The sequence below is a fragment of the Heptranchias perlo genome, chromosome 8 (genome assembly GCF_035084215.1).
Source record: "Heptranchias perlo isolate sHepPer1 chromosome 8, sHepPer1.hap1, whole genome shotgun sequence".
In the NCBI taxonomy this organism is placed as follows: domain Eukaryota; kingdom Metazoa; phylum Chordata; class Chondrichthyes; order Hexanchiformes; family Hexanchidae; genus Heptranchias; species Heptranchias perlo.
Genome location: NC_090332.1, coordinates 71,425,789 through 71,452,809, shown reverse-complemented (window position 1 = coordinate 71,452,809; position 27,021 = coordinate 71,425,789). Strand labels below are relative to the sequence as shown.

The following is a 27,021-nucleotide window of genomic DNA, read 5'->3' as shown; positions in this document are numbered from 1 at the left end:
TTTGAGCTGCTAGATCTGTTCTGAATCTATCCCATTTAGCACGGTAGTAGTGCCACACATGTTGGATGGTGTCCTCAGTGTGAAGACGGGACTTTGTCTCCACAAGGTGGTCACTCCTACCAGTATTATCATGGACAGATGCATGTGCAACAGGTAGATCGGTGAGGATGAGGTCAAGTAGGTTTTGCCCTCGTGTTGGTTCGCTCACCACCTGCCGCAGGCCCAGTCTGACAGCTATGTCCTTCAGGACTCGGCCAGCTCGGTCAGTAGTGGTGCTACCGAGCCACTCTTGGTGAGGAAATTGAACACATTCAGTTCCCTTGCTACCCTCAGTGTTTCCTCCAAGTGGTGCTCAACATGGAGGAGGACTGATTCATCAGCTGAGGGAGGGCGGTAGGTGGTAATCAGCAGAAGGTTTCCTTGCCCATGTTTGACCTGATGACATGAGATTTCACGAGATCCGGAGTCAATGTTGAGGACTCCAGGACCACTCCTTCCTGACTGTATATCACTGTACCACCACCTCTGGTGGGTCTGTCCTGCAGGTGGGACAGGACATACCCAGGGATGGTGATGGAAGAGTCTGGGGCGTTGGCTGAAAGGTATGATTCTGTGAGTATGGCTATGTCAGGCTGTTGCTTGACAAGTCTGTGGGATAGTTCTCCTAATCTTGGCACAAGTCCCCAGATGTTAGTGAGGAGGACTTTGCAGGGTCAACTGGGCTTGGTTTGCCTTTGTCGTGTCCAGTGCCTAGTGGTCTGATGCTGGGTGATCCATCCGGTTTTATTCTTATTATGGCTTTTCGTAGTGAGAGTGTACAACTGAGTGGCTTGCGAGGCCATTTCAGAGGGCAATGAAGAATCAACCACATTGCTGTGGGTCTGGAGTCACATATGGGCCAGACTGGGTAAGGTCAGCAGGTTTCCTTCCCCTAAAGGACATTAGTGAACCGGATGGGTTTTTACGACAATCCGGTAGTTTTACTGATTCCTGGGATGGCAGGACTGTCATATGAGGAGAGATTAGGTCGACTCGGCCTGTATTCACTTGAGTTTAGAAGAATGAGAGGGGATCTCATTGAAACATATAAAATTCTGACAGGGCTAGAGAGACTGGATGCAGGGAGGATGTTTCCCCTGGCTGGGGGGTCCAGAACGAGGGGTCACAGTCTCAGGATACGGGGTAGGACATTTAGGACTGAGATGAGGAGAAATTTCTTCACTCAGAGGGTGGTGAACCTGTGGAATTCTCTGCCACAGAAGGCTGTGGAGGCCAAGTCACTGAATATATTTAAGAAGGAGCTGGATAGATTTCTAGACACAAAAGGCATCAAGGGATATGGGGAGAGTGCAGGAATATGGTATTGAGATAGAGGATCAGCCATGATCATACTGAATGGCAGAGCAGGCTCAAAGGGCTGAATGGCCTACTCCTATGGCCACCATTACTGATACTAGTTTTTTTTAATTCCAGATTTTTGAATTGAATTTAAATTCCCCAGCTGCACATGGCAGGATTTGAGCTCATGAATTAATAGTCCAGTCCTGATGGATTACTAATCAAGTAACAGAACCACTATGCTACCGTACACAATCCCTCCAATTTCTGAGTCCAAATTATTTGTGTATATGGTGAACAGTGGTCTCAGCACGGATTCCCTGTGGGACACCACTTCCCATTTTCTGCCAGTCCAAGAAATTTCCCTTATCTCCTACCCTCTGTTTTCTGTTTGGTAGCCATCTTTCAATCCATTCTACTACCTGGCTCCTGACTCCACTAGCCCTGGCCTTTGTCATGATGTCTTATGTGACATCTTAGCGAAGGCTGATTTTCTTGGCTTTTATTTCAAATTAATTTAATTTATTTATGTTAATTTTAAATTGTTATTAATTTAAAATGAAATACCAGAAAATTGGAAGCGCCAAAAATTGAGCAAACAATTCGCCAATCTGTACTTTTGTCAAATGAGATTGTATGCAAAGTGCAGAGTTGCTGTGGATTTACCCCAGTATATTTCTCTCTTAGATACCATATGGCTATTTGCATGTACATTGTAAACCTATTGGGAATATAGCTATTCAATCAGGGACAGTGGCAGCGTGGATACAAAATTGACTAAGGGACAGAAAGCAGAGAGCAGTGGTGAACTGTTGTTTTTCAGACAGGAGGGAAGTATACAGTGGTGTTCCCCAGGGGTCAGTATTAGGACCACTGCTTTTTTTGATATTTATTAATAACCTGGACTTGGGTATAGAGGGTATAATTTCAAAGTTTGCAGATGACACGAAACTCAGAAATGTAGTAAACAATGTGGAGGATCGTAACAGACTTCAGGAGGACATAGACAGACTGGTGAAATGGGCAGACACATGGCAGTTGCAATTTAATGCAGAGAAGTGTGAAGTGATACATTTTGGTAGAAGGAATGAGGAGAGTCAATATAAACTAAATGCTACAATTTTAAAGGGGGTGCAGGAACAGAGGTGCACGTAAAGAAATCTTTGAATGTGGCAGGACAAGTTGAGAAGGCTGTTAAAAAAGCATAAGGAATCCTGGGCTTCCTTACATTTGTCCACCCCAGTCCATCACCGGCATCTCCACATCATCTTTATTAATAGAGGCATAGAGTACAAAAGCAAGGAAGTTATGCTAAAAACACTGGTTAGGCCTCAGCTGGGGTATTGTGTTCAATTCTGGGCACCACACTTTCGGAAGGATGTCAAGGCCTTGTAGAGGGTGCAGAAGGGAATCACTCAAGTGGTACCAGGGACTTCAGTTCTGTGGAGAGATTAGAGAAGCATTGGTTGTTCTCCTTAGAACAGAGAAGGTTAATGGGAGATTTGATAGAGGTGTTCAAAATCATGAAGGATTTTGATAGAGTGAATAAAGAGAAACTGTTTCCAGTGGCGGAAGGGTCGGTAGCCAGAGGACACAGATTTAAGGTGATTGACAAAAGAGCCTGAGGCGAAATGAGGAAACATTATTTGATCTGGAATGCGCTGCCTGAAAGGGCAGTGGAAGCAGCTTCAATAATAACTTTCTAAAGGGAATCGGATAAATACTTGAAGGGAAAAAATTTACAGAGCTATGGGGAAAGAGCAGGGGAGTGGGACTAATTGGATAGCTCTTTCAAAGAGCCGGCATAGACACGATGGGCTGAATGGCCTCCTCCTGCGCTGTACCTACTATGAAGTAAGTTTTATAAACAAAATAACAAGTAGTTTCTCTGGAATGAAAGGTAGCAGTGAATCTCAGGTTTACCACAGAACTTTGATGTTGCAAAGCATATCGTATTAACAGGTTTCCAGCTGACCTGCCAAAATCTGATAGTGTTGTAAAGAGTGATGTTAGGTAAAAGCTGGAGCATTCACAAACCAAAGGTTATTGACTTGCAGTGTTTTTCTGAGTAATGTTTGTCTAAATTCTTTTTGGAAACTCAATCTTGATACTAAGAGTATCCATATTCGTGTGCGCTTGTGTGAGATTAAGAGGTGGAGAGATGTGTGCAAAAGAGATAGACATAGAAAGAAAGCATGTGTTTTGGTATATACAGGAACAGGAGTAGGCCATTCAGTCCCTCAAGCCTGTTCCACCATTCAATTAGATCATGGCTGATCTGTATCTTAGCTCTATCTACCCGCCTTGGTTCCATAATACCCTTGCCTAACAAAAATCTACCGATCTCAGTTTTGAATTTCTCAATTGACCCCCAGCCTCAACAACTCTTTAGGGGAGAGAGTTCCAGATTTCCACTACCCTTTGTGTGAAGAAGTGCTTCCTGACATCACCCATGAACGGTCTAGCTCTAATTTTAAGGTTATGCCCCCTTGTTCGGGGCACGCCCACCAGAGAAAATATAGGTGAGAGAGACTCCTACCCCTCAGTGTAGGTCCAGGCTTCTACCTCCCGCTGCTCTTCCAAAGGACTGAACACTGTAATATACTGTGGGTAGGAACTCTCACTAGATCGGGAATTCCTGCCTATGGTGTGCAGTGGCGTCCAATCCCCTGGAGTAACAGGAGGTGCAGTTAGGAACCATGAGCAGCACTGGTCGGAGGAGTGAAGGGTGCTAGGGTGAACTGGATGGGAAAGGGTGAAGAGTTCTAGGGTGAGCTGGGTGGGAAAGGGTGAAGAGTACTAGGGTGAACTGGGTGGGAAAGGGTGAAGGGTTCTAGGGTGAGCTGGGTGGGAAAGGGTGAAGAGTACTAGGGTGAACTGGGTGGGAAAGGGTGAAGAGTTCTAGGGTGAACTGGGTGGGAAAGGGTGAAGAGTACTAGGGTGAACTGGGTGGGAAAGGGTGAAGGGTTCTAGGGTGAACTGGGTGGGAAAGGGTGAAGAGTTCTAGGGTGAACTGGGTGGGAAAGGGTGAAGAGTTCTAGGATGAGCTGGGTGGGAAAGGTGAAGAGTTCAAGGGTGAACTGGGTGGGAAAGGGTGAAGGGTTCTAGGGTGAACTGGGTGGGAAAGGGTGAAGAGTTCTAGGGTGAACCGGGTGGGAAAGGGTGAAGAGTACCAGGGTGAACTGGGTGGGAAAGGGTGAAGAATACCAGGGTGAACTGGGTGGGAAAGAGGGAGGAATTCCAGTGTGAACTGGGTGTGAATGGGTGAAGAGTGCCAATATCAACTGGTTGGAAAAGAGGGGAGAGTGCCAGTATGAAGTGCGGGAAAGGGTGAAGTGCCAGTATCAACTTGGTGGGAAAGGGTGGTGTACCAGTGTGAACTAAGAGAGAGAGTGAAGAGTGCCAGTTTGAACTGGGGAAGTGCAAAAGGTGCCTGCGTAAACAAGGAAGGAAGTAAAGATTACCAGCGTGACCTGATGGGACGAGGTGAAGAGAGCCAGGCTGAATTGGTGGAAGGGGGTGAAGGGTGCCAGACTGAATTGGTGGAAGGGGGTGAAGAGAGCCAGGCTGAATTGGTGGAAGGGGGTGAAGGGTGCCAGGCTGAATTGGTGGAAGGGGGTGAAGGGTGCCAGACTGAATTGGTGGAAGGGGGTGAAGAGAGCCAGGCTGAATTGGTGGAAGGGGGTGAAGGGTGCCAGGCTGAATTGGTGGAAGGGGGTGAAGGGTGCCAGGCTGAATTGGTGGAAGGGGGTGAAGGGTGCCAGGCTGAATTGGTGGAAGGGTGTGAAGGGTGCCAGGCTGAATTGGTGGAATGGCGTGAGTGTGCTGAGGTGAACAGGTGGGAAAGAGGGAGGAGTGCCAGTAGGAACAGGGGAAAGGCTGAAGAGTGCCAGTATCAACTGGGTGGGAAAGGGTGAAGTGTGCCAGCAAAAACTGGGTGGGAACGAGGGAAGAGTGTAAGGGCGAACTGGGTGGGAAAGGGGGAAGAGTGCCAGTAGGAACTGGGTGGGAAAGGGGGAAGAGTGCCAGTCTGAACTAGGGGAGGGGGTGAAAAGTGCCAGTGTGCACTGGGTGGGAAAGAGTGAAGAGTGCCAGTGTGAACTGGGTGGGAAAGGGGGAAGAGTGCCAGTGTGAACTGGTGAAAGGAGTGAAGTGCCAGGATGAACTTGTGAGAGGAGGTGAGAGCACTGAGGTGAACTCATGAACAGAAGGAGTGGAGTGCCAGGATGGACTGGTGGGAGCAGCGGAGTGCCAGGGTGAACTGGTGGGAGGGGTGGAGTGCCAGGGTGATCTGGACGGAGGAGTGGAGTGCCAGGATGGACTGATGGGAGGGGTGGAGTGCCAGGGTGAACTGGTGGGAGGAGTGGAGTGCCAGGGTGAACGGGTGGGAGGGGTGGAGTGCCAGGGTGAACTGGTGGGAGGAGTGGAGTGCCAGGGTGAATGGGTGGGAGGGGTGGAGTGCCAGGGTGAACGGGTGGGAGGGGTGGAGTGCCAGGGTGAATGGGTGGGAGGGGTGGAGTGCCAGGATGGACTGGTGGGAGGAGTGGAGTGCCAGGGTGAACTGGTGGGAGGAGTGGAGTGCCAGGGTGAATGGGTGGGAGGGGTGGAGTGCCAGGGTGAATGGGTGGGAGGGGTGGAGTGCCAGGATGGACTGGTGGGAGGAGTGGAGTGCCAGGGTGAACTGGTGGGAGGAGTGGAGTGCCAGGGTGAATGGGTGGGAGGGGTGGAGTGCCAGGGTGAACTGGTGGGAGGGGCGGAGTGCCAGGGTGAACTGGTGGGAGGAGTGGAGTGCCAGGGTGAACTGGTGGGAGGGGTGGAGTGCCAGGGTGAACTGGTGGGAGGGGTGGAGTGCCAGGGTGAATGGGTGGGAGGGGTGGAGTGCCAGGGTGAACTGGTGGGAGGGGTGGAGTGCCAGGGTGAACTGGTGGGAGGGGTGGAGTGCCAGGGTGAATGGGTGGGAGGGGTGGAGTGCCAGGGTGAACTGGTGGGAGGGGCGGAGTGCCAGGGTGAACTGGTGGGAGGAGTGGAGTGCCAGGGTGAACGGGTGGGAGGGGTGGAGTGCCAGGGTGAACTGGTGGGAGGGGTGGAGTGCCAGGGTGAATGGGTGGGAGGGGTGGAGTGCCAGGGTGAACTGATGGGAGGGGTGGAGTGCCAGGGTGAACTGGTGGGAGGAGTGGAGTGCCAGGGTGAACGGGTGGGAGGAGTGGAGTGCCAGTGTGAACGGGTGGGAGGAGTGGAGTGCCAGGGTGAACTGGTGGGAGGAGTGGAGTGCCAGGGTGAACGGATGGGAGGAGTGGAGTGCCAGGGTGAACTGGTGGGAGGAGTGGAGTGCCAGGGTGAACGGATGGGAGGAGTGGAGTGCCAGGGTGAACTGGTGGGAGGGGTGGAGTGCCAGGGTGAACGGGTGGGAGGAGTGGAGTGCCAGGGTGAACGGGTGGGAGGAGTGGAGTGCCAGGGTGAACGGATGGGAGGAGTGGAGTGCCAGGGTGAATGGGAGGGAGGAGTGGAGTGCCAGGGTGAACGGGTGGGAGGAGTGGAGTGCCAGGGTGAATGGGAGGGAGGAGTGGAGTGCCAGGGTGAACTGGTGGGAAGGGATGAGAATGTGAATGTGAACTGGTGGGAGGCGGTGAAGAATGCCAGCATGTACGTGGGGAAGATGGAGAGGAGGGTCTCCGTGCCACTGTTACAAGCATATAAACAAGTTTAAAACAATTTAACAATCAGACATAGCAGCAGAGAATACCCATACATACCCACAACGCCCATAATTTCTTTATCAGAAAGGAGGAAAAATGCTCAGAATGTTTGTCCCAATTTTCGGCTCTTGAAATGATGCAGTGGTGGGTCTATTTTTTATTCATTCACGGGATGTGGGTGTCGTTGGCGAGGCCAGCATTTATTGCCCATCCCTAATTGCCCTTGAGAAGGTGGTGGTGAGCTGCCTTCTTGAACCGCTGCAGTCCGTGTGGTGAAGGTTCTCCCATAGTGCTGTTAGGTAGGAAATTCCAGGATTTTGACCCAGCGACGATGAAGGAACGACGATATATTTCCAAGTCGGGATGGTGTGTGACTTTGAGGGGAACGTGCAGGTGGTGTTGTTCCCATGTGCCTGCTGCCCTTGTCCTTCTAGGTGGTAGCGATCGCGGGTTTGGGAGGTGCTGTCGGAGAAGCCTTGGCGAGTTGCTGCAGTGCATCCTGTGGATGGTACACACTGCAGCCACAGTGCGCCGGTGGTGAAGGGAGTGAATGTTTAGGGTGGTGGATGGGGTGCCAATCAAGCGGGCTGCTTTGTCCTGGTTGGTGTCGAGCTTCTTGAGTGTTGTTGGAGCTGCACTCATCCAGGCAAGTGGAGAGTATTCCATCACACTCCTGATTTGCACGTTGAAGATGGTGGAAAGGCTTTGGGGAGTCTAACTGCAGCTTAACTGCAGTGTCTTCAGTGCACCTACATCCCATAGGCCTAGATTATCTACAATTTGTCAGCTTTTTTCTTGAGAATGTACCTACTTTTACTAGTTCGCAAGGTTGACATACATGATTGGGAGAGAGGCTGTGCAGACGGAGAAGGAACAGCGATATGCAGAAACAAACCACCGTCTGGATTTACGATGGTCAGCCATATCAAGCTGCAGTAGTTTTCAAAAGAGATTGTTGTTGTTAATTTACGAGTCTAATAGGAAATAGTTAGCCCAAATGTGAATTATTAACTCAGTTTAAATCCAATTTACACAATTGGTTTAAAGACCTTTGATCCAAAACCATTTCAGTTCTGTTACTGCCTTGCAGGTATAAATATAGTTGTGTAGGTAACATATTCAACTGAAACAATTTACTCCCTCCGCTGAAGTGCTGGTGAAAACATATTGAGCGATGGCCACCTTTGATGATATTTTAGAGGAAGCTGGAGAGTTTGGCATCTACCAAAAGAGGATTTTCTTTCTAATATGCATAACAACAGCAATGTTCTCCTACTTGTATGTTGGAATTATTTTTTTAGCCATCACTCCCAACCACTGGTGCAGGAGCCCTGGAGTGGACGAGTTGAGGAATAAGTGCGGCTGGTCTCTTGAAGAAGAATGGAATTACACGTTGCCTCCTGACAGTGCTGACAGCTCCCTGTACAGTCGGTGTGAGAGATATGACATAGAATGGAACGCCACTTCAGTCAGCTGTGAAAATCCGCTCTCGTTTCTCCAAAATGGCTCAGCAGACCTACCACTTACGACGTGCAGCGATGGGTGGGTTTTTGAAAATGGTTCGTTCCCGAGCATTGTGACGGAGGTAAGTTTCCTGAATGGAAATCATGCCAAGTATGTCAGCAAATTAGCAGTGGCCACGAGGAAGAATTTTGACAGTGAAACCAAGGCTGCAAACCTTGCATAATATCTAGTGGTTAAAATTGTGTGGTATTGGACAGTCTAAACCAGACACAGTGCTGATGAAATTTAAGAAACCGCATGTAATGCAGGCAGTGAAACAAAACAGCTTATCCAGTACAGTCCACAAAGATGCATATCTTGTACACCTAAACTCCAAAGTCAGGGAATGGCTTCACCAAGCACTTGTCAGTCATCGCAGTCCTAGTGTAGCTTAGACATCTTCACATCTATCTGTACTTAGCCAAATGCCTAACCTGAGCTCCTATGCAGCAAGTCACAAGGACATGGGGAAAGGGCAGAGAAATGGAACTCGACTATTCCAATGCTCTCCTGGCCAGCCTCCCACCTTCCACCCTCCATAAACTTCAGCTCATCCAAAAATCTGCTGCTCATATCCTAACTCGCACCAAGTCCCATTCACCCATGTGCTCGCTGACCTACATTGGCTCCCGGTCCGGCAACAACTAGAAATTAAAATTCTTATCCTTCTCTTCAAATCCCTCTATGGCCTCTCCCCTCTCTATCTCTTTAACCTCCTCCAGCCCTACAACCCTCCAAGATCTCTGCGCTCCTCCAATTCTGGCCTCTTGCGCATCCCTGATTTCCATCGCCGCACCATTCAGCTGCCCAGGCCCTAAACTCTGGAATTCCCTCCCTAAACCTCTCTGCCTCTCTCTCCTTTAAGACGCTCCTTAAAACCTACCTCTTTAACCAACCTTTTGATCACCTGTCCTAATATCTCTTTATGTGGCATTCTGCCTCTCACACACAAAGCCCATTGGTCAATTGCCAGAGCAACGTCATTGCCATTTTGTGGGACTTCCCCGGTCACCTGGATGGAATATTTCAATCTACGGCAGTGTCCCAAACCGCTACATGTGTAGGGAGCACGGCAAAAGTGTTCACTTTGGGACACATCTCAACATTGTTTCTTCTGAAAATATTTTATTTTTCTGACCTCTTCATGCCCCCCCTTTGGAATGGGGGGCGGGGGGACACCCCACAGTTTGGGAAATGCTGCCTTTACTGAAAACAGTGTATAACCTGTGCTTTAATAGAGTAGTGGACAGTTCTGACAACTATGTCGACAGTTGTGTAAGTAACAGATGAATATAGAGGAGTGACATTATATTCTGTCGAAATGAAATTTGAAAATGTCTTCAGTACTGAAGAAATTCAAGAAGCTACATCACCACATGTAATTCAGGCAGTGAAGCAAAACACCATATCCAGCACAGTTCACAAAGATGCTTATCTTGCATACCTAAACTCCAAAGTCAGGGAAAGGCTTCACCAAGCACTTGTCAGTCATTGCAGCCTCAATGTTGCTTAGACATCGTCACATCCATCTATACTTAGCCAAATGCCTAATCTGAGCTCTCATTCAGCAAGTTACAAGGACACGGGGAAAGGACAGGAAAATGGGATTGTGGCAGATAGCTCCAGCTGAAGAGCTAGTACAGGCACATGTGCGACAGACTGAAGTGCCTCCTTATGTGCTGTCATTTCTATGCTTCTATAACACACGATCATTGAAGGATACTCAATTTCTCCTATATGGAAGAAGTTTAAATTAGAGCCTATTTAGAACCTCAACTTCATTGGAATATAATTTCAGACTTCCTGAATGTTATAGTCCCAGGCTTAAAACCAACGTCGCACACTACACAGGAGATCATGTGACTGAACCATAGATCCATAGATTCATGGACTGTTGCAGCATAGAGATAAGCTGATGTTCTTCTCCACACCCGGTCATCTGGTCTAATCCCACTCTTGATCTCTCCTCATACTCTTCAATATTTAACATTTTAATTCCCTTTTAGAAGACATTATGGTCTCTGCTCTCAACAACGTTTTTTGGCAGAGAATGTCACATTCTAACCACCCACTATGTAAAGAATGCTTTTTTCTAAATTCCTGTTTAATTCTTTTTGTGGTTATCTTAAATTTGTGCCCTCTCGTTGACCAGTGGAAACAAACTATCACTAATTACCTCTATAACCTTGATGACCCCAATCAGGTCCCCTCCTAACTTTCTTGGCTCCAGTGAAAAAAGCCCAAACTTCTCAAGTCTCTTTTCATAACTGTAATCCCCTCATTCCTAGTTAAGTCCCAGAGAATCTATCCTGCATTTTTTTCCATTGCTTTTATATTCTTTCTATGAGGTGCCAAAATCATTAGGCAACACGCCAACTATGGCCTAATTAAGGTCTTGTACAAGTTCAACATCATCTCCTTGCTTTTGCATTCTATGCCTCTATGTCTAAAACCAAGGATTCTGTTTACCTTTTTAATATCCTTACCTCTTTATTGAGTGATGCATCTGCATACCAAGGCCCCTCTGCTCCTCTACTTCATTAAAAATTGACCATTGTATTTCTTTTTCCTAATCTTACTTCCAAAATGTATTACCTCATATTTTTCCATCAGTAAATTTTCTTTTACCCTTATCCTTTGCTTTCTGCCTCCAACCATCTCTCTATCCATGTTGCCACATTCCCTTAATTCTATGTGCTCTTATCCTTCTCATAAGTCTCTTGTGTAATACTTTATCAAATACTGCATTTCCTTTATCTATCCTCACTGTTAGCTCTTCAAAGAATTCCATGAGGTTGGTCAAGCACAGCTTGCCCTCTAAAAATTCATGCTGACTGGCCCTAATTAACTCATGTCAAGTGCTTAGTAACTTCAATCCCCGATGACAGACACTAGTCGTTTACCAACAACTGAAATAAGACTAAATGGCCTACAAAGTCCTGGCTTACCCCATCTCCTGCTGAATGGAGTCACATTTGGAACCCTCCAGTCCTCAGGCAGAATTTTCCTTTCCACAGAATTTTGGAAAATTATAGTCATAGCCTCTGCTATTTCGTCCCTAGCGTCCCTCAGGATCCTTGGGTGGAAACGACAAGGTTCTGGTGATTTGTCTATCTTAAGTTGAAGTAATTTTTTTTTAGTATCATTTCTCTTTGAATAGCAACCTCCAGTAGCTGCTCTATACATACCACTGGTGGTTCCATAATCCCAATACTTACCTCCTCTGTGAAAACTGAGGCAACTTACTTAGTATCTGCCATTCCCCTATTATCCACAATAGCTTGCCTCCTTCATGACTATCGTCTTACTACTAATGTGCTTTTATTTTGTCCTTTGTTTTTTGCTAGTTTTTTCCTCTCTTACTTTCTCTTAACCTTTCTAATCTCCCTCTTTAGCTTTCCTATATTCTGGAACATGGGGTCCAGATCCCAGCAAATTGATATCTATTCCGGGAATTTTGGGAGTAAAATTGTTACTCGGTGGTAGCGCTAAACGAGCTCAATTTCAACCCCTTTGTGTTTCCATAAGTACAGCTCTTCACAAGACTTGTCCAGTTCAAGCTCCACAGAAGGGCTCCCTCAAGGCTCAGTTGATAAAGGATTTAAGTGGAAAGATCAGGAAAGTCCCAGGTTGATCCATGGCCCATGCTGAGTTAGCTGATCTCAGCTGGAGCAGCAGCAAGGGAGACATCATTCCTAATCTCAGTGCAGCTGAGCCATGGAGAGGGAACATTACCGAAGGTTACTTATCCAATGATTCCTGCAGGAAAGTGGGCATGTGATGAGCACAGAATCAGGCTTAGCTGCGATAAATAAGCAGTTCAAAAAGTATGAAACCTCAGATTAATAATGTTATGTTATCATACATGTCTACCTACATCACTTGTACAGTTCAGACTAGTGTGTGCTGATGCCTGGAAGCTGGACCTGTCTCAAGCTTGCCTAAATCTGGGATTTATGATTGGAACAATATTCCTGGGTTTTGGAGCAGACGTGTATGTATAATTCACATCTACATTGTCATTTGCCAATTACACATTTGGTGATATTCCATGATTTTTACATATTTAAATCTGAAAACTTTCCTCTGTTTTTCATAGTTATGGTAGAAAACTGTGCTTCTTGTTTTCCACATTCGTGACCTCAGTGTCAGGGCTTGCAGTGGCATTTGCACCGAGTTACATTTGGTTCATCATCTTCCGCACTGTGCAAGGATTGTTCAGCAAAGGAGGCTGGCTGAGTGTCTACGTCTTAAGTAAGCTTTTCCTTTCTTATATTAGTAATAAATATTTGTACCCGCAATGATCAATGACACTGGTAGTTTGTGAGCAGAAGATAGTCCTGTTTAATTACCTATTGGACTGGTATAATTTTTAGTTGTAGATACTCCTAATTAATAAGATATTGGACTGGTATAATTTTTAGTTTCCCCACATTTTCAAAAGTATTTCATTGACTGTGAAGCACTTTGGGATATCCTCAGGACATGAAAGGCACTATATAAAAGAATGTTTTTCTTTCTTTCCTTTTAGTTTTTAATTTATTATTGGACTGGTCTCAATTGTTAGCTGTAGACTCCTATTTAATACGCTATTGGACAGATCCCAGTTGTTACTTGTAGACACTCCTATTTAGATTGCCTGCAGCATCAGAGTGAGGCCGGGTGCTTGTGAGAGGTGCATAAAGAGAGGTGCATTTTGAAGATGAAATTTAAATTGTGTGAGTGGAAGGAGTGAATTTATCGCCAGCAATTGATTTCACTAACAGGGAGGAGAGGATGTCAATTGTTAAAACCCTTCTATTTCTTTAACATTGGATTATTATGGTAGCAATGTCAGAAAATGTGACATATAATGTCATTCCATGATCATTGCCTACTTTTGACTACGTCCACCAATACTTCATGATGACTGGCAGGCATCCAACGGGAACTGACCCCCAGCTGATTTGCCACAACCGCCTGGCCCAGTACCACCCAAAATCAGGTGAAGAATCCAGCTTAGTGCCTGAGCTCACACAAGAAGAGTGGTAATTTGGGTGAGGTACCAAAAGATGGAAGCATGGAGCAGTTACCCAGCAAATCAGTGCCTTCGAGAGAGGATGATTCAAAATTTGAGCAAAAATTAATAAATAAATGTTGATTATTTAGTATTTTCATGGCTTGATTTAATCTTCTTTCCAATTGCTATTTCGTATCATGCCAGCCCTCCTATACCCTGCACAGATGTTCATTTACGATATGTGAGCCTGGAAAATGAATGTTGGCAGGCTATTTAACTGTGTGCAGCATCACAGGGATGCTCCAATATTTTTCTAAAGTTTATGCCTATAGGTCCCAAAATTCCTGGCAGGTCTTCGCATCTCTTAAAAGTACAGCAGGTCAAGACTTCCGGCCCCAAGTCTGACCCAGTGTTGACCCCTCCCAAATCCCACTTAGGCAGTACTTAGATATCTGACCCAGCAGGAATGATAGAGCAGGCACCTTGCTGCTCCATCAGTGGAGTGGGGATGATGGAATTCTGGCCATTCTGTACAAAGAGATGACTTTTTTTTTAGAACAATGGTAGTGGAAGTTATTTTAACTTGTTGATAGTGTAAAATGGACGATATCGTGTCGGCCACCCATTCTACACCTCTCTTGATTGAAGTCAATGAAGGTGAAAATCGAGAGAGGTGTACAATAGATGGCCGATCTGATATCATGGTTTTACACTATCGTCAAAAGTTCAAATTACCCCCAGTGTCTTTGTTGCCCATTTCTTAATGCAAATCAACTGTTCCGAGATTGACTGCCGATGGGAAACCCACATTGCAGGGCCCACATATACTACTAGATAACGAGTATGCCTCCGTCATGCAGGTATATTGTACCTTGCCTTCCAGAAAGGCAGAACTGGCAGGATTTCTAGGCGATGTTATCCCACCAGTACTGTCTCTTTCAATGGCATCAAGGCAGAATCTCGGATCACAGGCAGTAAGAGACGAGAAGCCAGTGGATTGATTTTGACCCCACATTCCTCATACCCGCACCCAGATTGTATGATTGCTTGTGCTGGAAAATCATAGGAATTTCAGGGCTATTTTGGTAGATGATATGGAATGGGAACCCTGGCTGATTCTTCACCATCTTAACCCAAGGCACTGAGGACAATTATAGGAATCTTACCATTGTCCCAGTTGATTAGGTAACTCAGCACAGACAGGGATTGAACGACTCAGTGACACACCAGGCAATTTAATTTTCTTCTCTTCAAGCCAGTTGTTACAAATTTGGGATCTGCACCAGATATTCTCTGTGGTTCAGTGTCACTGGTCACTCGCTTAAGCGTATCTTGTGCCCCCTACGATATAGAGAGTACCTTTATTGCCCAATACCTAGTTAAACGATAATGTGACTTGGGGACTGTAACAATAAGTCCCCTTGTTGTATGTACTGGATACTGTGATCTTGCACGTGTCACCACGTTCCTTTTGCTATCTTTTGGAAAGTGGACTAATAGACCTTCTAGTGAGACAAAGCCAAATGTAAAACAACAAACTGGTTTACAATCATGTAATTTATGAGCGAACAGGACACAGTTTTGGGCTGTATGAAGGTTAACATCCGAATACGTTAATTCTCTTGTCCATTATTTTAACAGAGATTTTAAATGGGTTAATACTTCTATTCAAGTAATGGTCAAAACAATTTCATATGAATGCATTAAGCATTAAGTTTAGAAGAATCCAATTCAAGGCACATGATTCAAGTTAGAATGTACCTACCAATTTGTTAGTTCTTTTTAACAATGGCTGTGGCTGCTGGGAACATTCTTTTCTCATGCCTAAGGCCCATCATCAAGGAAAGGTGTCCTCAAATATAATTCAGGTGCTTAAAGTCACAAAGAAAATTGATAAGATGGAGATGAAGAATTTTGTGCAGAGCCAAGAAAGAGAACCTGGAAAATGAGTGCAGTAGAACAATAGATTTACAGTACAAAAGGAGACCATCCAGTATTGGTAATATTTAATATTATAAGCAGAGAAAACTGCAAGGTGATTGCGATTTAAAGAAAAACTTTTGCACATATAACATTTGCAGACAGGTGGAATAAGCTGGCATCCAGTACTGTGAATGCTGGCATTTGAAACATTCAAGAAGGAAGCAGACAGATTGCTCATTCAACATGAGGCAGTAGAGTACGGACTTGTTGCTAAAGCAGGGAGGAATGGAAATGACCAATGCAGGTCCTGAAAGATGTGCTCTTTTTCACCCCAACCCCTAGTTACAGAACTTGTCGGATTGGAGCACAGACGAACAGTGGGGATTATGAACCAGATGTGTTTCAGCTTCGGGATGATGATACTTCCTGCTGTTGCTTATTTCCTACCAGCCTGGAGAACTCTGCAACTGACGGCTACCATAGCAAACTTCTGCTTCCTGAGCTACTATTGGTAATGTCTATCAATGAAATCCTTATTGTTTGCTTGAGTATGGAAACCAGCTGTGCCAAAACAACAATCTGGCTGTCTTACATTCACAGGCTGATGCCAGAGTCTCCGAGGTGGTTACTGTCTCAAAAGAAAAAAGCAGAAACCATAAAAATTCTGCAGAAGATAGCAAAAAAGAACAAGAACACTTTCTCAACCAATATTGAGGTGGCCAACATGACAATTACTCATCAAAAGTTATGCTTCTTTTTTAAAAATCTACCAATATTTCCCCCTTGCTCTCTTGAAGTTTGTGACTTGTGCTGGTGTAGAATCCCACGGGTAGCTGAAGCCCTATCCCAAAAGGCCATTCTTCATGTGTGAAGCTTGGCCCTGAGTATCAGCAGGCTGTTTGGCCTTGGAGAGGAATCATGGCCAAGAGTGAACCTGTCCTCATCTGACATCCGCGCGCATGCACTTTTGAGCAGGAGTCTCTAGGTAATGGTCAACCGGGAGCAAGGGCCGTAGCCAGGCTTCCTGTACCTAAACTAAAGACACTGAGGCCAGTCATAGTGTCCCAACCACTGCCCTGACAGAGAGTGCCTATTTGTATATGATCAAAATGTCTGTGGACAATTATAAGGAAAAGCAACAAACTACATGTGGCCACTGTAGCATATAACAGACAAGCAATTGTATCCCGGTGCAATGTCCATAATGCAGCACCACATGTTTCTGGACACCTGGCAAAGCATTTGGTTTGTGAGTAAACTGCTGAAATCTGCTATTATTAAGTGTCAAGTGCTGAAACAATTCATTGTAATATCTAATGTGCATTGGTCATCCCAAGGAGATGGCAACTATTACTTTAGGTAAAAACTGATGATTTTATTGGAGCCTTTCTTCATATTCAGTTTGTTAATCAATAGCTGACATTCCAGGATATTTTATCATTTGGGTTTTTTTTGGCAGACGGTTCAAATTGAAGATTGTCACGTAGAGCTGAAGACCCCCTCAGTCACACACCTGGTAAAAACACCACAGATAAGAAAGCATACTCTTATTCTGATGTTCAACTGGTGAGATAATTTTATAATTCATATATATTAACATAAGAACATAAGAAATAGGAGCAGGAGTAGGCCATATGGCCCCTCCAGCCTGCTCTGCCATTCAATAAGATCATGGCTGATCTTCTACCTCAACACCATTTTCCCGCTCTATCCCCATATCCCTTGAATCCCTTAGGGGGTGATTTTAGGAGGCAATTGCGGGTGCGTTGGGGAAAGGGGGGGGGCTCCGAAAATCGCAGAAATTAAAGCCGGGGGGTTGACAGTTAAAGAGCCAAATGTACCTCATTGAGGTACTTAAGGCACTTTAACTGTGACAGATTACGTACTTGGAAAGATTTTTAACTTACCTGGGCGGCTTGCCCACCGCTTCTGATTCACGCCTGGTGAAACCAGATGTGAAAGGCCAGATCAGGCAAAAACAAACAAAATAAATGAAATAAAAAACCACGCAAGGAAGTGAAAACACTAAATGCACCTACCTTTGAAATCTGCTCCTATGTCCGATGTCTCCCGTTCCGTGTCCCCCTCTTCACCCTCCCAATGTCTCCCCGATGTCCCCCTCTTCACCCTCCCGATGTCCCCCTCTTCATCCTCCCGATGTCCACCCGATGTCCCCCTCTTCACCCTCCCGATGTCCCCCCAATGTCCCCCTCTTCACCCTCCCAATGTCCCCCTCTTCACCCTCCCGATGTCCCCCCGATGTCCCGCTCTTCACCCTCCCGATGTCCCCCCAATGTCCCCCTCTTCACCCTCCCAATGTCCCCCTTTTCACCCTCCCGATGTCCCCCCAATGTCCCCCTGTTCACCCTCCCGATCTTCCCCCGATCTTCCCCTCTCCCCCCGGATCTTCCTCTCTCCCTCCCGATCTTCCTCTCATCACCCCCATTCTTCCCCCCCCACCCCGATCTTCCCGTCTCCTCCCCGATCTTCCCCTCTCCCCCCGATCTTCCCCTCTCCCCCGCCCCGGTCTTCCAGTCCAGTGCTGGATCTCCCATTCTCCCCCCCCGAACTTCCGTTCCAGTGCCTGATGATGTCTCACTCCCTCTCTTTCTTTCCCCCCACCTCGCGTTGCAGCTCCTGACGGCAGCCAGCCTGTCAATCAGGCTAGCTGCCGGGCGCGAAACCCAGAGAGAACGTTAATCACTATCGATCAACATGCGATCATGTCAGAAACGGTAAGTTTGGTTCATGCGGGTTTGCCATGCGCCCAATCACCCCCTCCCCCGCTGCCATCCCGAGTGTCCAAAAATCTATCAATCTCAACCTTGAATATACTCAACGACTGAGCATCCACAGCTCTCTGGGGTAGAGAATTCCAAAGAGTCACAACCCTCTGAGTGAAGAAATTCTTCCTCATCTTGGTCCTAAATGGCCAGCCCTTTACCTTGAGACTATGCCCCCTAGTTCTAGACTCTCCAGCCAGGGTAAAAAGCCTTTCAGTATCTACCCTGTCAAGCTCTCTTCAGAATTTTATACGTTTCAATGAGATCATCTCTCATTCTTCTAAACTCCACAGAATATAGGCCCATTCTACTCAATCTCTCCCCATAGGACAACTCACTCATGCACACTGAATTGTGTCAGGTCAGTTGAGGTTCTCCACCACAGCATCTGGAGGAGGTAGAATTCGAGTAGAATGCTGTTTACAGATTGTGTGACTTATGCCTGTAGCCACAGTTGTGAAGCTGTTATAATTGAACCTTTTAGCACAATGTTATTCTTCGTTGTTCATTACTTGTTATTCCACTGGATGGAGGTGGAGTGAGAGCTGACAGTTGGTGTCCAAGAGGGAAACCTATCGGGCTATCAACTTTACAGAGTCCACCACCATCTCTCCCTCTAGTGATGGATACCTCCTTCTGGAAGGATCTGGGAACAGATTTTGGAGAGCATGGACCCAGTCTCAGCTGGGACATAAACCAAATGGAGATCTTAGTTTTGTATCTGATATTGCAGTTCTTTTATGAAAAGGTCTGTACCCAAGCCATGAGTCTATAGGTGGACAACACATCTGTTCTTGGGTCTCATCCAACCTAAGCTCAGAATTCCATCTTTCCCTTGAAATTTCCCTCTTGGGACCAGGGATTATTTAGCATGGAATGCAGCTGATCAGAGTTAGAAGTATGGATTGTAAGGTTGAATTAATACGATGGAATTTTTCTTAATTACTCTTAGGGGTCGGGAGAAATTTTAGAGAGCTTTATGTTTTTGGAAGCTTACCCAATGGTTGGTTGTCTCCTTGAAGAGATTGAATGTAGTAGGTGGAGTCCATGATGAGGCAAATTGATACATGCATAATGTGTGGAGAGAACATTCTCTAAAGGAGAAAAAGCCTTTCCCAATTCCATATTTTTTTAAGTTCTTAAATTTTTAAATCAAAACATATTCCGCTCTGATAACTTACTTAAAGGTCTCAATTGAGAGTCAGGCTTGTTCTAATTTAATTTTCTCTGTTCACTCTCCAATCTTCTTCCTTTGAAAAGAATTGAGGATTGGTCAGTGAGATGCAGTAGTTATTAAATGCAGGAATGGAGGAGGCCATACAGACCTGGATTTTCATTTTCAGCATCCCAGTGTAATGCTTGACCTACTTGGAGCACCTATTGGAAATTGATGGACAGAGAATGGTAGGGAGTCATGCACCCAAATTTCTAACCAGTCCTCCTGGAGAGTGAAGCTCGACACCAGTATGGTGAAGATGAAAATCTAGGCTCGTGAGTTCATAATGTCTCAAACTTAAAAGGACCATACCCCTTGTGATTTTCCCCTGCTGTACATGAAGGATGAATTTGAGTCACAGAATGAGGGAGAGCATACCGAAGGTAATAGCCTAATTATTTACGATGGACTTACTCTGATGCATTTACCTATCATTATGTTAAGCAGATAACTGCAATAACAAATTCAAAGATGGGGACATCATTAGCTTACTAAAAGTAACCACGTTATGACAATTGTCTTTGCGACAGCAATTATTGTCTCAGCAGTTGGTGTCATGGCACTAAACCAACTCATATGCAAATCCTTTATTTCAGGTTCACGAGTGCTCTGGTATATCTCGGACTTGTCATGCGTTTGGGAATTACAGGAGGAAACATTTACCTCAACTTCTTCATCTCAGGAGTCGTGGAAATACCTTCAGCAATCATTGTTGTTCTACTTATTGATCGGGTTGGACGGCGCTTTCCCTTTGCAATGGGCAATCTGCTGGCAGGGGCATGCTGCTTAATAACTGCTTTCATACCTGATGGTAAGTTACACGTCATAGTCCGGGATTTTATTCTAGACCCTAATATCTGGGCTTCAATCAAATGTTTATGATTCATTGGTACAGCTAAAGCTCACAAAATCTGGGGTTATTAGTCAATCTACCAGGACATTTCACACAGGCGGTGGGGGTTAATTTTAACTTTTGGCGATAGTGTAAAACAGGTAAAATTAGATCAGCTGCTGTTATATACCTCCCTTTACACAATCGCCAAAAGTTAAAATTACCCCGAGGGACTCAAGGCTAGGTACAGTCTTTGGGTGAAGAAGAGTTAGAGGGCAGAGGATAATTGGACCAGAATACAAAGACATAAGCTTTTTTAAATGATGTGGACATTTTCTGATCGCTTTTCCCAAACGAATGCTTAACACTCTCATGTTAAATCCTGCTCTATGTTTTTTTTCAACAACACGCCAACACCTCTGTTAATAAAGCGCAACAGAGGAATTAAGCACGAGAGTGTTAAGCATTCATACAGGAACATCAAAATGATTGGACCTGCTTTGTGTTTTAAAAAGTTCTTATGCAACTAGATGGTGTTCCAATATGACACAGCTGGATGGTGCTCCAACATGAGGCAACTGGGTGGTGCCCCAACATGACACAGTTGGGCGGTGCTCCATCATGACACAGCTGGCTGGGGCTCCAACATAACACAGCTGGGTGGTGCTCCAACATGCCACAACTGGATTCTGATTGCTTTTGCTCCAGCAACATCCTTTGTTGCCCACCCACAAAAAAAGTCACCAGAAACATTAATAGATAAGAATACTGACTCATAAAAATCACGCACTGGGGATACTTTTCTGGGGTGAATCCATGATCCAGCACTTACAGTGCACCTTTGGATATCGTTCAGCAACATGAGTTCCATCCATTAAATGCAATGGAAGGCAAATCACGGGCCGGCTATGATTTCCCAAGACGTCGACCCTGCATTTATCAGCTCCTCACTGCGAGCACCACATCACAGACTCACCCCTAATTTCCCTACATAGCGGTCACTGCACTTCAACGTAATTGCGTGAAATGTTCAGGGAAGGTTTTGAGAGACCTGATACAGCTCTATACAAATAAAAATCTTTCATTCTTAATAAATGTAAAAATGAAAAATTAATTTTCAGAACCGAATAAATGCAAATACCTATTAATTTTTGCACCTCATAAAATGTTTCAAATAACACAGAAGTATGAGACTTTTTCCTCAAAAGAATAAAAATTAAAGTGTTACTCAAGAAATATGAATTGCTAAAATAATAGTTTGGTTTCGCGTGGTATTTGAAATACTGTAATAAGCAAATAAAAACTTTCATTTTTGTCTGGGAAAATGCTTTTTCTTTTGCAATTTATACATCTAACTTCTTTCTATTCAGATATCTACTGGCTGAAAGCAGTAATCGCATCTTTGGGCAAACTAGGAATTACGATCGCCTTTTTAATGGTCTGTTTTGTAAATACTGAATTATACCCGACATTTTTAAGGTAGGTACAGAATAGGAATTATTTATATACTGCAATAGCTGACTTTTAACAAATCCATTCAGCTACAATTGACACTAAAGCATCAGTTCTGAACAGTTTGCTGTGATATGAATTCAATTATTGGTATCTCATTCTCTTAACTGATATTAGAAGTGTAAGATGGAAAGATAATTGTTGTAGTTAGAGTATTTATAGCATCAACACAGCTTCATAAAATGATATTCTTCCTATAAAAATTCTTAGCGAAATGTAAGTGTGAGTACAAAGTGCGAAATCCTGTTTAGTACCTGGACCAATCTTTTTGCTCAGATTATTGACAGGCGGAAAATTCCTTTAAACGCACTTTCTATGTAAGAAGTACTGATGAACCCCTGTTTAAAACCCGAACCAGCCCCTTTAACCCTTGGCCACCACTGAGACGCACACACACATAGATATATATATATATAAAGTGACAAATCTAAACTAGATAATATTGCCATGGAGAATCTGTTGTAATATAAAAATAAATGTTGTTGGCTTCAGATTTAGAAATAAGAATGAGTAAAATTAAATGATGGTTCACCGGGGTACAAAATGTTGATTTTCTCCGACAGAAACTTTGCTCTTTCGGTGTGTTCGGCAATGTGTGACATCGGGGGAATAGTAGCACCATTCATTCTGTACAGGTTGGCAGCTATCTGGATAGAAATGCCTCTTACGGTTTTTGGTGAGTGAGTTACATTGCAGTTAAAGGATTTAACCCTTTGTATCCAACAGAGCGAATCGTTCCTTTCCACAGCAATGGTTGAATACAGTGAGGCGTGTTTTCTGCTATTAGAGTAACAAGATCACAAGATAATTACAGATGAGATCCATCGACCTATCTTAATTCATTAATCCAGATACACCCCATTGCAGCATCCAATTGTTTCTCAAAATGATTCCAGAATCCTTGACCCCCACTACTCTATCTGGAAGTCCATTCCATGTATTGATTGGCGTGTGCAAAGAAAAACTTTGTGATATTCGTCCTAAATTTGCCTTTTACTAGTTTGAACTTTTGTTCTACTCTCACAATTTAATTTAAAGTATTATTCTGGATTTGCCTTTTTCATTCCCTTGGATAATCTGTGAAAGATCACCTCTCCTATGCTTCATAGTCAGGCTCAAAAGCCCAAGTTCCTTCAATCTTTCCTCATAACCCAAACCCCTGACACTCGGGATCAGCCTCATGGTTCTTCTCTGAACTACCTCCAAGGCTTGAATGTCTCCCTTGAGTCTCAGGGACTAAATCTGGACATAGTATTCTACTCAGAACACCATGGCCTAGAAATCCCTGCATCAGTTACAGGTGGGCCAGAGGTAAACTCGATCTTGGGTCTCATTTAAATGGGACTGGTGAGCTGCAGTCGTGTGCTGGGCATCCTGAGGCAGCTCATCGGCAGATCAGCATTGGATTTCAAGCTGCCATGTCGCTGGGAACAAAACTTTATGGTGTTATGATTCTGTTGTTACTTTATTCTCTACTACTTAATAATGTCAATTAATAGCTTGTTAATGGCTCCTAAAGTTGATTGGTACTGTTTTCCATGGGAAGGGTTGCTTTTTGGTCCATGGATCCATAAAACAGGTGACTGTTGGGTTGTTAATGCAGGTCCAGCACGTTAACTTTAGTACAGAACAGCGTCTGCAATCTTAAAGGCCGAAAGGCTTCTACCAACTGAAGCAGAACCCTAGGGTGCAAGAAAAAATTGGTTGCACCCATATTGCTATTAAGGCAACATCCAACAATGCCATAGTATACATAGAATAAAAGGGCGTTCACTGGCTTAATGTGCAGATGGTATATGTTCACTGACATAGGAACAGGAGTAGGCCATTCAGCCCCTTAAGCCTTCTATTAGATCAGGGCTGATCTACATCTCAACTCCATCTTGACTCCCACCTTTTCTCCATACTTCTTGATACCCTGACTTGGGATTACGCACTTTAATGTCAATTTTCCATTGAATACAAACAATTCATACTCCCTGCATCAATTCAATATTATCGAGCTCTACCAACGGGATGGAAGACTCAGCGCTTGACTAGTAGGAGATATGCATTCTCACAATGACTCGTGATGCCCTTGCTCCAATGCACAGGCAGGTCTGAGGTGTTGTACAATGAAGCCAATGCCCAGACCAGCATGCTGAGCTTCCAGGCCTTTGGCAACACTTCAGGTGCGTGGATTGCTTTGCTGGCTCACTCCTGAGAAGGTGGCGCAAACAGTGACTGTGTACTGCATGCTGCACAGCATTGTCATTGATGCTATGCAGCAAGCACAAAGGAGTGCACCAGTGATTCCACAGATACCAATGTACGAAAAGGGCAAGGACAACACATGCCATGAGGACAGGACCACTGGCAGTGCAAGAGCAGTAACAGTTGATTGATGCTTTCTTCCCTGAGCTGCTGCACTGAGACATTGCAGTGATGTCCATCCCATCAATGTTCCAACTGTTGCCCTACATCTTACCAGTTATTCATCAACATGAGAGTGTGATGATTGAGTTTACAGAACAAGCATTGGTAGTGTGATGCTTTAAGTAGTGGCACCATTTATTTCACATTAATCTATGATTGACCTCTGGACTCTTCACTTGTGTCAGGGGCACATGAAACAACAGAGAGTACATCTGTGTGCATGTGCATGTACAGAACTGTGATGTGTGAAAAGATGTATGTATGTGTCAAGATGTATGTGTGACATAATGGAAATAGGTGCCACCAAAATAAATGGCCACGATGAATTCAGCGTGTGGATGTGCAGTGCTGTGGTCTCATACACCTAATGCTCCGTCCACATCCAAGAGGTCAGAGGTTTATTCCACCAACACTTGTGCTGGGTTTGGTGTTCACACACAGTACCACTGCCATGTGAGAGCCAGCTGGGGAAAACCTTGCATGATCTCTCTACTCGCACTGCAGAAGTGCATTTCCTCATGAGTTGCTATGGTCTGCTGTAGTACAGATGTATGGATGCATGTGAGCACTGCAATCCCTCCTGCTGGGCAGCCTAGCAGTGAAACTGGTACCCACGATTCCTGCATTGTGTCGCCTATGGCTCCCATAGCTGCAGCGGAGGCACACACTCTTCTGGTGTTACTTACCGAGGCTGCTACAGCATGTGCCGCAGGGGCTGGGACTTATTGCACATCTAAGCTCAGACTGCAGAAGCCCAGCCTCCCATGACCACCTTACCCATGTTATTCAGGCTGCTGAAGGTTTGCGACAAAGACTCTTACAGAGCATTCGGACCTTGTCACACAGTGCTCCCTATGGAGCCAAATAAAGCTAATACACCCAGGCACATGTCCAGCATCCTCAAAGGGGTTTGCTGAGAGGCCTAATGCATCAGATAAACCTGGACAGAATTCAAAAGCCTTCACCAACTGTGCGCCCAAATGCAATGTACATGATTCAGTGTTTCTAAAATGTATTTTCAAATCTCAACCTGCACTTTGCAAGAGTAAATTTAAAGACCTGTGTCAGTATTTAAATGCATTGTGCTCATTCATTTGCAGGGATGATTGGTTTGATTGCTGGTGGGCTAGTTTTGCTTTTACCTGAAACCAAGGGGATCATCTTACCAGAGACCATTGAAGATGCAGAAAACATCGGACGGTATGCAAACGGGGAACTGTGTGTGAGGCTCACCTTAAGTTTGGAGCCGGGTGAGCTTTGCTGCATCTCATACAAAGTAAAATGCGCTGCAGGTTTTGTAATAAAATGTTTCCTTGTTTCTCCAGAGAGAAGAAAACGGCCCCAAAGACAAACTACCAACTGGTTGCTCTACATACTTCAGTAGAAACAAGTGACAGCAAGCAAACTGCTTCAGAGAAGATTATCATATGAATTAGATTAAATCATTAGAAACAAATATTGACTATATTTAATAGTCAATAACACTTAATAGTACATGCACAGGTTTGAAGGAATGCAGTGACATGCACTATTAAAAATTCACTCAAAATTCAGTTTTACTGTAATCATGCAAGTTAGGGATTAAAGATTTATGATCATGGTTCACTCAATATAGAATCTTCATGTAAGGGGTATGAGAACGGATATGTGAACCTTGCTGCTTGTACCTGTATATGCTCCTGTAAGGCATGTGCAGACAAGGAGGGGTCCTATCGCATTACACCTCAAGTACTGTGTAGTGGGAATCATCTGTGAAATTCTGGTGGGTTGGGCCTACATTTGGATGATGCAAGAACAGACATCATCAGTTGGTTTACCCATGCAAGAAAGGTTTATTTATAAAAACAGAGTTCCATAGTGGCAGTTTCTCCCTAATCCATTTTATTGTAAATCCTCCTGTTGTCCGAGCTTGGCTCTTGGCCTGGATATATCCTGGTATTCAGGACTTCTGCCTATCTTTAGACTCTAACCCCTGACCTTTAACCCCATAAGCCATACCATAACCTTGGCCTCAGCCTCAGCCTCAGCCTCAGCCTCCGATTGCTTAAGGCCTGGATTGCGGGAGGGCGGAAAATGTGACTTCCACCCCAGGAATTTGGGCTGCACCCGGATCTGAAGGGCTTCCACCCTTCTACACTGCAGCCTGAATTCACATCGGGATGGGGGAGCAGGCAAGACTTCTGTCCACTTCCCCATAGTCAGCTTTGGGGCCATGTCTGGGGGAGATCCTGGACTATCCTGAGAATTCTAACCAGCACACTCTGGTTAGGCCTAGCAGAAACCATGCCAGCTGAGAGCAGGTGTGCGTTCTGTACTGGGCTTTAAAAAGACCCCAAATGTCTGTGGGAGGCAAAGTAATCAATCCAAGAGAGGAGAATTCTCTTTTCAAAATTATCTCTTTGGCCCACTAAGGATCTCTAGCTCCCTCAATTGGAACTCCCTTGGGATGGGTACCCCCTGTGCCTCTACATAGAATCATAGAAAGGTTACAGCACGGAAGGAGGCAATTCGGCCCATCGAGTCCGCGCCGGCTCTTTGCAAGAGCAATCCAGCTAGTCCCACTCCCCAGCCTTATCCCTGTAGCCCTGCAATTTTTTTACTTTCAAGTCCTTGTACAGTTCTTTTTTGAAGGCCATGATTGAATCTGCCTCCACCACCCCCTCAGGCAGTGCATTCCAGATCCTAGCTGTGTAAAAAAGTTTTTCCTCATGTCATCTTTGGTTCAAAGGTGACACGAGGACACGCCGATTATTGAAATGACCCTATTTCTGAGATTTGAGAATGGGATCAACGGCCCCTAGAGT

At 45.0% G+C, this 27,021-nt stretch overlaps 1 protein-coding gene across 1 annotated transcript; it reads left to right on the top strand.

The window, feature by feature from the left end:
• Positions 1-8,134: 8,134 nt before the first annotated feature.
• Positions 8,135-25,817, top strand: LOC137324682 (solute carrier family 22 member 2-like). The gene is made up of 11 exons (XM_067989267.1): positions 8,135-8,619; positions 12,428-12,531; positions 12,637-12,791; positions 15,802-15,970; positions 16,060-16,174; positions 16,919-17,025; positions 20,055-20,269; positions 21,661-21,769; positions 22,366-22,478; positions 25,318-25,417; positions 25,543-25,817. The coding sequence occupies exons 1-11, from the start codon at positions 8,209-8,211 to the stop codon at positions 25,646-25,648; spliced, it is 1,704 nt and encodes a 567-aa protein (XP_067845368.1). The 5' UTR covers positions 8,135-8,208; the 3' UTR covers positions 25,649-25,817.
• The last annotated feature ends 1,204 nt before the right edge of the window (positions 25,818-27,021 follow it).